Here is a 14660-nt window from a genome sequence, read left to right as displayed (position 1 = left end):
GTCTATGCCACTGGGTGTTACAACTGGGATCAAACAATCTCAGGCAAGAGTCTTCTGATGTTGTGTTGGTCCACTACCTAAGATTAAGTCTGGTAATCAGTATCTGTTCACTATCATGTGTGCTTCTACCAGATTTCCTGAAGCAATTCCACATCGTAGGATTGTTGCTCCTGTGATTGTCAATGCTTTGATCACGTTTTTCACCTTATTTGGTTTGCCAGATGTTGTTCAGTCTGATCAGGGCTCAGACATTATGTCTAAGGTGTTTCAACAAGCTACGTAGAAGCTGGGTATTAAGGAAGTTAAATATAGTGCTTATCATCCTGAGTTCGGGGAGCTTTAGAGAGGTTTCATCAAACACTGGATAATATGATCAAGACTCATTGTTTTTAGACAGAGAAAGACTGACAAAACTTGAAAGTTTCACAAGCAAAAAGGAAACAACCCTATACCAGAAAGGCAAAAGAGAGAAATTTCACTTGTGGTGAGAAAGTGTTAGTTTTACTTCTCACTGCTGGTCAACCATTGAGAGCAGAAAAAGGTTTGCGACACAAACTATGTTGTTCTGACGCCTGACCGTCGTAAACAAAAGAGGCTGTGTCATGTAGATATATGTTTCAGAAATATCATGACAGGTTAGAAACCAAACAGGTCAATTGTATTACCACATTCTCCCCAGTTACTGATTATACTAAAGACAATGACAAACATGTTGACAACATTGATGATGATGTTAGTAATGTGAAGTTTGGTGTGAAGTGATAATGCTTCACCAAAGTTAAGATGTTCAGATGTGTTAGCTCACCTTGATGAGAAACGATCACATTTATCCCCTAGGCAGAAAGTTCAAATGTCAGATTTGATTCATTCCCTCACTTATTTCTTGATGTGCCTGGTCGAACTGATGTTGTTAGCCATGATATAGATGTAGGTGATGCTGTGCCTGTAAAACAACACCCAGATCGGATGGGTTTTGATAGTGTCAAAGCTTACATTGATGATGTCATCAGTTATGACATGGAGTGGGAAGATCATCTCAAAAGAAATTGTGCTTTCTTTGGAAGAGTCTCTGAGGCAAAATTGACTGTGAATCTAACCAAGCGTGAATTTGGGAAGGCAGGTGTTTTCCTGATTCAAGAGGATGATTCAGGAATTGAACATCCAGTTTGTTGTTTTTCAAAGAAGTTTGTTGAGCATCAAAGAAATTGTTGACAAAGAGACATTGGGTTTTTTGCTGGCTTTACAACATTCTGAAGTGTACCTAGTTACCACTACTTTTCCAATTAAACTGTTTACAGATCACAATCCCTTGACTTTCCTTCATAAAATGAAGAACAAGAATCAAAGACTCACGAGGTGGAGGTTGACCTTGCAAGGGTTAAATCTTGTGATCAAAGACATAACAGACAAAGACAATGTTTCTTCTGATGCACTTTCCAGATTGATGAATTGATGATGTTGTATGTTTGTATTTGCGTTATATCATAGTAATTCTGCTAGATGTTTCTCGTGTTATTCATGTTAGTTATCTTGCTATGAAACTATGAAACTGTTTCTGTGAAACTTTCCCTTTCCTAAAAGGTGGAGAGTGTTACGAGAGTGTACTTCCTGTAGTTTGCATTGTTATTGATTAAGTGATGGTTATTATCGGTCACATTTCATATCTTGGTAACAGTGTTTACGGCGGCTAGCCTTTAAGGTCGCGCTTTAGAGTTACTCCCTTTGGTGTGTTTTGACATGGTAAACACCAGCCGATCGCGAAGGTTCCATACTTTGCTGGAATGCTCAAGAATCAGTGACTGTGTATATAAGACTGATTGATGTGTCGACACACACGGGTATTTACTAGAGTCTTTGGTGAGTTGATGTTATAACTGTGACCCATTACTTTAGATTTGACTCAGTTGCATTATACTAGAAATCTCTATTGTGAATAATTGTATCTTGCGCTTGGTCAATACACATTACTGAATATTTTACTTGCCTCTGTTATATTTGCTGATTCATAGGGGATTTCTTATAACTTTTGTCATGACAAATGTTTCACTTTTTATCATAACAGTACCTCTGTCATTTGGTTTACTTATCACAAGGCTAGCTATCATAAATTATAGCAGATTGGTCAGCCTCATTAGACAGTTGCTGCCCCTGAAAGTCATGTTTTGTGCCTAACAAAACAGGATAACCCTTTTCCCCACTCGAATCCTTTTGTCTGTATGGACAGCGTGGGCAATCAAGGAATCTGTATACTGGACTGCGTTGATCTGTGGACATTCCACATACATTTATTGATACAAAAGCATACACATATAACTTAACTAAGCACCCTCTAATATATATTACAAACAAAAAGTATGGGAACACACCAATATTTGATAGTCATATACAAACTTAATGGTGATAACCGGATTTATACTCTAAGGTAAATGCAAGAATTTGTGTGCTTAATAGGCACTTTAGACGACAAGTTAGAACGTGCAGTAAATCTCTGATGCAATATTCGTTGGGTTTGTGTGAAATGAAATGTTGTAAAAATACAACAAAAACCATCATCATGTTGATTCAAACGCCCAAACACAATAGCTTGGTACACATTTCAGTTCATGAAACACATGGTTTCAGTTTAAAGGGGTTTTGCCCACATGCGAAACATGTTACCCACTCGTTGAAAGCAGTATCTCTGGCTGATCGCTCAAGGGTTAAAAACTTATGAATATGCAATGCATTGCATCTATGCACGCTAACATGGCTGACAAGACCGGCATGTCATTCAATTAATCGGGCATCAGCTTTATTACTACCAATCTATCATCTGAGCCCTGACAAGAATCCACTGAGGCCAGGACTGACCTGGAAGACCGCTTCACCGGAAGCTCACAATCTGGTCCATCTGGTTCCTGAGTCATGTTACAGGAGGTCATTTGAAAGTTTGGAGGTGCATTAACACTGCCCATGTGCCTAGGTGTCAAGGATGGCAGATAATAAATATCAGATCATTTTTCCAACCTCCCATCAGAAACATGCGGAGCTCCTTCGGCATGTCATGTAACAAAATGTCCCATTTGGGGCCTCATCTGGCGGGGTATGGCTGCTTTGTGCAAAACATATCATGTGCATTGGCCAACCAAAGCTAAAAATACCAGGCACACTATTGAAACTGATTCCAGCTTTCAAAGAGCATTGATTGTGTAGGTCCTTTGTCTTAAACTAAGTCAAGCCATCATCACATGCTTATTATCATGTGTGCTTCCACTACTCTATATTTCATTGCGGAAGGTTACGGTTCACCTCTTTATCAAGGCTTTGCTGTATTTGTTTGCCTAAGACTAATCAGATGGAGGCACCAATTCCTGATTTAGTGACGATGTGGCATATCAGCAGACTATGGGCCAGTTGGAATAACTTGGGGTTAGCCTAGTGCATATCTATATCATCCTGGATGCCAAGGAGTTGTAGGGAGATTCCACCAGACTCTTGTAAATCATAAGGACTGTTGTGAGACAGGAGGATTTGGATGTTGAAGACATTCCAGGCATGCCAGATGAGTGAAAGCGCAAGTGGCAGAGGTAATTCAAGAGTTCATCATTCATAGTGTTTTGAATGGTTTGTAATGTATCGCCATTTCTCCAAGTGGAGTGATAAATACAGATTATTACACAAGCAGGTCTGTCATACGACCTACACTAAACAAGTGTGAAATTTTGTATTGTCCGAGCATTTGTGAAGTAAAACACGGTCAATTGTTTGATGACGTCACAGACCATGAAATGCAGAAAGAGTGAGTGCTTGGCTAGAGTGGTATATATACATGAGCACGTATGACATATATGACACAGTTTTTGTTTCCCCATGTGATAATAATCTGTTATGAATGTGTATTGTGCTGTAGTCACGATATGGCCGAAAAATTTCCGATTAAACTCAGAGTATACCACCAGGTTATCTACTGAATGTGATCTGATCTGTAATCAAAGAAAGATTATAAACTCAACACAACAAAAATTTAGCATGGTTTATCATCACCTCGCTAGTACAAGGTGTCCTGTGACCGTTGCGTATAAATGCTGACTGTCATCATTTCATTGTGATGGTTGTTATGGCGATCTTTCAGCATGGTTATGTTAGAGTTAATTTGTTATGGCAACCAACTGATCGCTTCTGACAATAAAATCTAGTGGGTTTTTCAACTAATGAAGTTCGATTAAGTTTAAATACACAAACATACGCACTGAGGCTAATGAATAGCTCTGGAGTGAACTTTCTTCTGACAAATAACGGTACACAGCACAGACGAACCACAGAGAAGTTAGGATAGGTCTGACACGTGTGCTTTAAATCAGTTTAAATAGTACAGCCTGTTAGAACTTGTTGGATAGGAAGTAACCACAGAGAAGTAAGGATACGTCTGACACGTGTGCTTTCAATCAGTTTAAATAGTACAGCCTGTTAGAACTTGTTGGATAGGAAGTAACCACAGAGAAGTAAGGATACGTCTGACACGTGTGCTTTAAATCAGTTTAAATAGTACAGCCTGTTAGAACTTGTTGGATAGGAAGTTAGCTGCTGCTTTCATATAAAAGGCAACACAGGTCAGTGATATATTTTGTACAAGAAATCAAACCTTTTCTAACGAAAACAAGGAAACATTTTGGCCATGATGGGTTGCATAATTTGTTTAATGTCTCGGGGCATGTTGCCATTCATCACAATGAATGCCATGTGTATGCTGACATAGACATTAAACTGACCAAACTGAGGATAATAAGGGTAGTTAGTTAAGATCAGTTTTTCACATCGTCAAAACTTAACAAAATCATAACTAGATATAGTTACTGCATACAACTATTCCTTATTATAACTATAATTAGAAAGTTAAAATAATTATAATACCTCCTACATGAACTTGGATTCACACAGAGCTGGTGTGCCTTGTTATGACTGAACTATTGCTCAATCTGCGCTAAAACCCTGCTTCTCATATCCTCCCTGCAATTGCTTGCCACTGGGTCGCAGTTATGGATGTCTGCATAAATTTTGCATCTAGCACATTTTCCGATGCTATAGACAATACAATCACATCTGACAATCGCGTACAGATTCCGAATCTCCACATGGTACAGTGAGTGAAATCCATGTCAGTCTTTCAAAACCATACGTGTTCCCAAAAGGCAAGATACCAATCACTCTAGCACAAGTACCTTAAGGACCTTTCCGCTTTATTATATTTACATTTACATCGCAACATCATAACATATTCAATTTTGTTTCATTTCAGATTCTGCACGCTCTGAAAATTACAATGAAGTTTTTTCAGATATGTCTGTCAATACTTGCTCACAGTTGGGTCATCTCTGCTAAGAAAAGGCACGTTTCGTTCATGAATCGTCCGCAGGCGAGAACTAACCATGACATACTGACAGTCAAACTCGCTGGAAACATTATTGAGTGTGCTGTGATCTGCCTGAATGACCCTCAGTGTATGTCAGCTTCCTACTGCAAGACTAATGATGTCTACCTGTGTCAGCTCAGTGGGTTTTATACAGATGGAATCTGTGCCGAGCTTGTTGCTGACGCCGCCTGTAGTCATATAAATATTGTGAGTATGAATGTGATAAATTAGTCCCAAACATCAAGAAGACACATAACAGGTAACAATCTCTGCCTAATTTGGAAGTAATATAGATAGTTGTACCGGACATATAGCATGATAGTTTGGGCATGTCTGGAAAACTTGGAATCCTGGTTTATAAAACCAGTGATGCAATATTTAAAGTCTTGACTGACTAAATGTTGTAATATAGTATAGAAAACTGTGAACTTTTACACGTGAGCATTAATTAAGCATCACCCATTTTCATGCTATAAGATTGTGTTTAACACAACACTGGTCATTCATGATGTGGAAACCAAACACATGGTTATAATTTCGTTAAATGAATCATCTAAAGTGCCAGTCCATCAAGTACCAACACTGCTGCTACTTTCGGCTGTAATTTATTGACAATCATATTGGGCGCTAAAAATGTTATCAATGATCATGTCCAAAACTATGGTCACACAGACAATGGTGACATCAGTATTTGGTGTATCTTGCACGGATAGCTGCTGGAACCCTCCTCCTCATGCTGGAAATCAAACACCAAGTGCACATCACTGGAAGCCTCTACTATTCCTCATGAAGAGCCTGGGCTAATTCCTGTAGATTTTGAACAGGTGCATCCCTTACTTGAACTTGACGCGGCACATGGTCCCATAAATGCTCAATTGGGTTGAGATCGGGGCTTTTCGCAGGCCAAGGTAATCTGTCAACTGCGTTGTTCTGCAAGTATGCTCTGGAACGACGGGGCCTAGCATTATCGTCCATAAATACTGGCCGACTGGCGAGTGGTTGGTTATGAAAATGCGGGACAACGGCCGCTTCCAGTACTTCCTGTTGGTATCTCTGACCATTGAGTGTCCCTTGAATGGTGATAAGATTCAACCCCCACACCATTACAGATCCCTCGCCAAAAGGTTCAGCTGCATGGATCATCCGCTGTTGATAAGCCTTATTACTCCTCCAAACTCGCCAACGGCCATCAGTAACACGAAGAAGAAAACGGCTTTCAGCGGACCAATGGATCCTGCGCCATGTTCTCAGATTGTGGTTTTGCCGTTGATTAGACCTCACCAAACGTTGAGCCTTATGTCTGTCAGTGAGTGAGGGACGTCTGATTGGACGACGTGGACGGAGTCCATCGGACCTGAGCCTCCTTCGGATGGTGCTGGTTGAGAGACGAACACCCACTCTCCATTGTTCTCTCACATCTTTGGCATTGGTCATGGGCCTGCGTCTCATTAGGCGAACTAGGGCACGGTCATCACGGGAAGTGGTCTTTCTCGGCCTTCCTGATCGTGGACGACCCTTGACGTAACCAGTGGCCGCACTTTCCTTGTAAGGCAACTAAAGACAGTGTGATTCAGTCTGGACCCAGTGGTGCGACAGGACAAACCAGCCTCACGCATACCAATAATCTGCCATCTGGTATTTTCAGAAAGCCTACGTCTCGGCATGTTAAAAAAGGTATAATTTCAGCACTGTTCACTTACTCATGCGTCGATAAGAAAGCCATGAGAATACTTCATTTCACCTTTTTATACCCCTCAGTCGCTTGTACCATGACAGAACATGAAAAGCATGCATTCGAGTCAGCACGTGATTTTCATGATAAATGCATGTATATTTAGATATAACTGGTTGACTTCTCTGTTTCGATCCCTTTTTGTTACAATCGACAAATATCTTTGGTAGTGCTTAATTAATGCTTATGTGTATATTATAGTTCAAACGTGAGGCCACATATTACGGAGGATGATCATGCCTACATAGGGGCTGTACATTCTTTTTTTCGCTTGTATGGTGATCTACCTTCAGTCGATGGTGAAAAAATAACCCATTTTTACATTGTATTGTCCAAAAGTACTTTTCTTCTTTTAAAGATATACGTCAGCTAGTTTTCAAACATTTTGTGATCATCTAGCAAGGTTACTGTCCTTCGTTGACAGGGTTTTATATGTTATATGTGTGTAATTTGAATTTAGAACTAGTTCTAGTCACGATATGACTGAAATATTGCTAAACTCACTCACTGTATCTTTCTCTAAAGGTGAACCCCTGTGAGAATGGTGCGACTTTCTTTCCTCAAAACAGAACATGTCACTGTGCCGAAGGTTTTACTGGAGGGTACTGTCAACGGCGTTATCGAGGTATGTTTTATTATATGTATAATGTTGATTACCCAAAAACATGAGTGCAAGTGCCAACTGGAATCAAACACTCCCATCTTAAAGGACTTGATGTAGATCTGAAACTGTACTAATAATCAAGCAATAATGATTAATAAATAATGATTAATAATTATTAATGAACAACTTGCTCTTGTGGTGAAAAGACTGACGCATTATTCCACACTTATAAGATCAGTTCATGAATTCATACTATGACACATCCCATTTTCAATAAAATATGGCCTTTTAACGTACGGGTCTCACCTGTGTGATAAGTAACAACAGTGATGAGAAGTGGGTTTTGTGTCTTGAGTCAACGACAACCATCTTCTCACATTCCAGATTGTGTGGAGGCACCAAAAGAATTCAGCTTTCACATCTTTCAACCTCTTGGATCGGACAATATATTTGCATGGTATTGTGGAAGGGGCACCTTTCCTGTGACACGATTTGCACCCAATTTTAACTATACTCATACATGGCAGGCACTACAACAAGGTGTGTTGTATGATGGGGCATTCTACTTTATCGGTCTGGAAAGGTTGCATCTGTTCACAAAACAGGGCAGGTATGATATGTGTGTCAGCACGTGGAATTTACCCAGGGAAGTCGATATGCTATGGTACAGAAACGTCCGTGTGGACTCTGAAGCAGAGGGATATGCGCTGCACTGGGATTACGTTGAAAGGGAGGAGCATTACAACAACCCTATTTTTCTGGACGGTTTAGGAGGTGCCGGTGATTCAACCAAGAACTTGAATGGAGCTCGGTTTGGAACATATGACAACGACGTCAACGGATGTGCTCGACTGAAGAACATTGGGTGGTGGTACAACCCACAGGGTTGCATGGCGATGGATGTTGCCCCAAACGGAATGTTTTGGCCAGTTTACCGAAACGGAACAGTTGTCAATAAGCGTATATTTTCTGTCGTATTTTGGTTAAAAATTGTACATTTTTATAAGGAAGATGAACTCGTTTTATGACGAAATAATAATTACTGGACAATCAGAGATAAGAGGCAATTTCCAGAATCACATGTAATCTTAGTAAAAGCTAAATATACAAAATATAATCAAAATTAAAATAATAACGACAAAAGCTATCATTTGTCTAATGTTTGCTTCACCTAACAAAGACTTTATAAGTACATGGAGGCAACATCAAGTTGTGCATATTTCGCGTATGTGACATATGAAGTTTTAATTAAAGTAATTGGGGTTTGGGTCCTTATTAATAAATGTAAATCGTCCTGCATCCTCGAGATCTCCAGGGTATACGATACGATAAGTCTCCACTATACCCTGGACGCATCTACGGCTCAGGCTAGCTTTCTCGAACTGTTCGTAGCACTACGAACTTCTCAAATCCAGTCCCAACACATTGACTACGATCAAAATTAAGAATTCTTACGGCTACGCACGTTTAGAGAATAAGGGCCCAGCCCGGTAAATTTATTACCTCCCTTGGCTGGCTTTTTATCCAATCAGGGGACTACGTTGGGAAGTTGAGCGAACAAAGCACTCGTCACTTTCGCTTTTCAAATCACCTAACCGATTAAACTTGGCAACATAAACCATGCAGGGGTTCTGTGAAAGAAGTAGGAGTTCTTGCATATATCAATTGATGCACTCAGAGACATGCACTATTTCAGCACATTTTGTATCGAATGTGGCGTATATACCTATTATTTTCCTGTAGATGTTTAGCCTACACATGCAGAGCACGTTACACACCATTTACGTTCAACAGAACCGTACTCCATTTCCTTAAGCAACGACACCATTCTCACAACATTGGTCGTAACTGGGAAGTGAGTGAGTGAGCTAAAGTTCACATTAGCAATATTTCAGCCATATAGTTAATGGCTGAAGCGCATCTGCAAAAGCTGTTACCACAAGCACCGACATCCACGTTAGAGGTGTTATTGGTGCCATGTTTGATATAGAGGTCCCGACCGTATGTAGGAGTTTTGATAACTTTCAAGCCGTTTGCGGGTCAACGCGGTTTTAGGCAGCATTCGAGCTATATCAAAACGGACCCATGAAGGTCAGGGGTAGAGTAGGATAGAATATGCCTGCCATATAAAGCGACTATGCTTGTCGTATGACGACTAACGGGATCGGGTGGTAAGGCTCGCTGACTTGGTTGACACATGTCATCGGTTCCCAATTGCGCAGATCGATACTCATGCTATTGATCACTGGATCCTCTGGATAGACTCGAGCATTTACAGACCGCCGCCATATAGCTGGAATATTGCTGAGTGTGGCGAAAAACTAAACTCACTCACTCACTCACAAAGCTGGAATATTGCTGAGTGCGGCGTAAAACCAAACTCACTCACTGACTACATCAAAATGGCTCAGCAAAATGTGTGACGTCACCTAAAGGCAGATCCTGGGTGTTTATCCCTTCAGGTAAACCAAGGTGCATGGGTGTGATACCGATGGGGCCACAAAACTTCATGACAATAATATTATGGTCTTTTTGTGGGTATTTTTACCAAGGTCGAACCTCCACATGGTTGACACCAAGACGAACCTGTATGCCTTATTTTTGTACACAAGCCATCATAAATCAAAATGACTCTTTGCTTACCTGACTTAGGGCCAAAGCGTTGTGACCTTGAACGTTACTTGGAAGAACGAACTAATAATTTTGACTAATAATATTTTGAAACGATTTGACTGTTCAGTGGCAATACTATGAACAGTATAATATTATGCTGCAGCATGTTCTGCTTCTTTTCCATGTTGTTTATCATCGAGTCAAGAAGAAAATAAATTTGCCTTCAGAGCATTTAAAACGAACCGATTTGCTTGTAATATTGTTTGGAAAGCAAATTATATGTCGTCGTAACATCTTAGGTTTCACTCGATGTTTGATTGATTTCCATGAATGCGTACTCTACACCGTCCATTAGCATACAAAAACTACCTCTTACAAGTGGTTAAAAGTTTGCTTCTTGTCAAAATAAGTCAGTGACACTTTCTTTTGAATACATTTGGCTGTTTGGATTTACTTGTCCAGCTCGACTTTGGAAGTGCTCCATCACTTGGGGGGTTTATCGGGTGGCAGAAAATAGGTTAGTAGCAGACTGAAAAATCAGTTTCGTCAAGGACAACCGACTCCACTTCAACCTCATTCGTCTTGCATATTGACTGAATGTTTTTCCTGTGATGATGAACTTTAAAATACTCACGTGCTGTTTATGACTTTTTAACGTGATTAACAGTTTTTCATCGATTATTTGCATAGCACTTCTATACAGATTACAATTGTTCTTTGTCTTACTGACATCATCACATCATTATAAGAATTATTTTATTTTATCATTCGGGATGGATTATTCTATTATCTATCTAAGGTGAAGTTAGTGTGGTAAGGCAAAATAAAGTAATGGTAAAAACTGGTAACAAAGATTCTCTACATGATGCAGAGCCCGTTTCCATCATACAATTTACAAGTGGACATCGTGAAACGTAACTTATAGCTCCACACAAAAGGAACATTTGATGTAAATACAAACCAGAGATAGAAAGTAAAAAAGGCGACTTTTCATTGAATACATCTTGCGTTTACTAGTTTTCATGTCGATGTTTCTCTCTCAGCCAATGCCTATACAAACCAAAGACAAACCATTAGCCTGACTGTTGGAACGTTATTACCACGTCAGCGGCCTCAAGGGCCGTATTCTTCAATAACGACAGGTTGCATTTTGTGAACAGGTTTCCCAACAAAACGTTTCAATAAACTCCTCCCATCGTCCCCCTCACATTCAGTGTGGTATCGGTCTTGTGATGATGATGGTGAGGTTGTTGGGCTTGACGAGGGCTTGATGATGGTGAGGATGTGGGCTTGACGAGGGCTTGATGATGGTGAGGATGAGGGCTTGACGAGGGTTTGATGATGGTGAGGGTGTGGGCTTGATGATGGTGAGGATGAGGGCTTGACGAGGGCTTGATGATGGTGAGCATGAGGGCTTGACGAGGGCTTGATGATGGTGAGGATGTGGGCTTGATGATGGTGAGGATGAGGGCTTGACGAGGGCTTGATGATGGTGAGGATGTGGGCTTGATGATGGCAGGATGAGGGCTTGACGAAGGCTTGATGATGGTGAGGATGTGGGCTTGATGATGGTGAGGATGAGGGCTTGACGAGGGCTTGATGATGGTGAGGATGTGGGCTTGACGAGGTGCTTGATAATGGTGAGGATGAGGGCTTGACGAGAGCTTGATGATGGTGAGGATGTGGGCTTGACGAGGGCTTGATGAGGGCTTGATGATGGTGAGGGTGTGGGCTTGATGATGGTGAGGATGAGGGCTTGACGAGGGCTTGATGATGGTGAGCATGAGGGCTTGACGAGGGCTTGATGTTGGTGAGGATGTGGGCTTGATGATGGTGAGGATGAGGGCTTGACGAGGGCTTGATGATGGTGAGGATGTGGGCTTGATGATGGCAGGATGAGGGCTTGACGAAGGCTTGATGATGGTGAGGATGTGGGCTTGATGATGGTGAGGATGAGGGCTTGACGAGGGCTTGATGATGGTGAGGATGTGGGCTTGACGAGGTGCTTGATAATGGTGAGGATGAGGGCTTGACGAGAGCTTGATGATGGTGAGGATGTGGGCTTGACGAGGGCTTGATGAGGGCTTGATGATGGTGAGGGTGTGGGCTTGATGATGGTAGGATGAGGGCTTGACGAGGGCTTGGTGATGGTGAGGATGTGGGCTTGATGATGGTGAGGATGAGGGCTTGACGAGGGCTTGATGATGGTGAGGATGTGGGCTTGACGAGGGCTTGATGATGGTGAGGATGAGGGCTTGACGAGGGCTTGATGATGGTGAGGATGTTGGCTTGCTCACTGGTTTCAGTTCTGTGTACACAGCGAAGAAAGTCTAAATTCTATCCCTGAAAACCTCATTCACATATGATTACACGATGCCATTTAGAAAGTGGTCAAATGCAACATATGTCATATTTAGGATTTCACTTTCTTAGTAAGTCGCGGTGGCTGAGCGGGCTAGGCGGCTGACTTTGTGTGCTGGCGATTAGGTGCCTGACTCTGAGGGTGCGGGTTCGAATGGGATGGGACTCAACCGAAAAAAGTACTAGAATTTGTACTTTACTAAGAAAGTGAAATCCTAAATATGACATATGTTCTCATTCACATATTCGTTTAATTTTCAGAGGAAAATATACCTAAGTTGAAAGGTGTTTGCAAGTAATAGTGATAGTTTTATAACTTTAAACTTGTTAGGGTGTATTTGAAGGTGGTCCATCAAGGTCCGTCAAATGAGACGGGTGTACAGGCTCCAGCATCACAAAGGAAGTTACCGTTGAATTATGCTTAAACTTTCCAACAATCACTGCTTCAGCCACAGACTTGGCCAGTGTTAATGAAATACTTTGTTGTTCACTTGTCACCTCAAATTCACTTCATTTGCATAAAAATCACCATTGTATGTGACCACATTATTTATGCCAAATACGAAGAAATGTTTTAGAATGCCATGTTTCAATCAGGATCCTTGCACACTATGACAAGTTCATATCTTGATACAACGAAGACATTTTCAAGAACCACTCACGAAAGGCATATTAATGCAAGACAGCAGGACAGAGTAAATGAGTTTGGTTTTACACTGTGTTTTGCAATATTCCAGAAATATCACAAGGTGACACAAGAACAGGCTTCACACATTGTACCCATGTGGGGAATTGAACCCAGGTGGTCTTCAGCGAGACAAGCAAACATTTTAACCACAAGGCTACCCCACCACCCCCAAGCAAGACAGAATATTAGCACAAGTTCTCTTGCAGGCTAATTTCAGGTATGGTCAATACACCAACTGTAAGATCCTGATAAATATCAAGATACTGCATGAACATTTTCAATATTTGCATGTAGTCTATTCTTTGTGGTGCTTTCTTCATATTTTTCAAAACAGGATGTCCAAATGCCTGTTTCAGTGAAGATTTACAGATGGCAGGGATCATCAGGCATGCTAGGGGACATGTCAAATCAGGTCATGATTGAATACTGTTAAGCTACTCAGCTGAGCTCATTGTTTGACTCAGCAGGAGCACAGAAATCGAGGCAACTCCAAGCCAACTGTAGTTAGGAAATATGAGGTTCCATTTTCACTCAGTTTGGTGTAAATGTTTGTAAAGTTAACATTCACAATGGAAATGTATTTTGAATATGTTTGACAGTGATCGATTCTTCTACAGGGAACTAAAGAACTAACCTACCAAAAGAACCTACTAACACATGACTGATTATCCCCCCTTTTGGTCTACAAAACATCATCTACGACCATTATCATGATCTGTGGGGGGTTTTTTGTGTATTTTTATATACATTCAAGCCATGATGAGTTTCCAACCACAGACTTTTTGATCTAAGATGCCTTGTCCGTATGACCAAAGGGGTTAACCTCATCAGAAAGCTGACCAGGTAAGGATGTCATCTGTGGAAAGTTGATTTCAGAAAATATGTGATCCTTAGGATTAAAAGAATTCTGTAAACAATGACAAATCTGCCGATTTTCTGAAGTGCATGATCCAAGCCACTGATTTCTGGACTCTCAATCTTTGGCCAGGCCAATTTCATTTCTAGTTTTACCTAAAGGCAGGAGGAGAAAAAATGTATCCCCCGTCAGAGCAAAAATCCACATATATTTTTCAAAGGCACTGTTTTTCAAGGTCACATCCACTCGAAGCACTGATATTTAACACAAATATTGCTAGGTAATTCAATTTCAAGTCTCTAAGAACACATAACAGAGTTTTAGTGTCCAAAAAACTGCCTTGCGTAACTAAGTCATGCTCCCATGTATCTTGACAAAGGGATTTTATTTTTCAAGCAGAGAAATTATTGTTTTCCC

General features: G+C 40.9%; 1 protein-coding gene across 1 annotated transcript; it reads right to left on the bottom strand.

Moving 5' to 3' along the window:
• Nucleotides 1-11516: 11516 nt before the first annotated feature.
• Nucleotides 11517-13483, bottom strand: LOC137281153 (uncharacterized). Its single transcript, XM_067812279.1, has 2 exons — nucleotides 13480-13483; nucleotides 11517-12646 (listed from the first exon to the last, which is right to left on the bottom strand). The coding sequence occupies exons 1-2, from the start codon at nucleotides 13481-13483 to the stop codon at nucleotides 11517-11519; spliced, it is 1134 nt and encodes a 377-aa protein (XP_067668380.1).
• Between the last annotated feature and the right edge of the window lie 1177 nt (nucleotides 13484-14660).

The sequence above is a fragment of the Haliotis asinina genome, chromosome 4 (genome assembly GCF_037392515.1).
Source record: "Haliotis asinina isolate JCU_RB_2024 chromosome 4, JCU_Hal_asi_v2, whole genome shotgun sequence".
Lineage (NCBI taxonomy): Eukaryota > Metazoa > Mollusca > Gastropoda > Lepetellida > Haliotidae > Haliotis > Haliotis asinina.
Note: the sequence above shows the minus strand (reverse complement) of the source record. Positions and strands in the feature narration are given on the sequence as shown.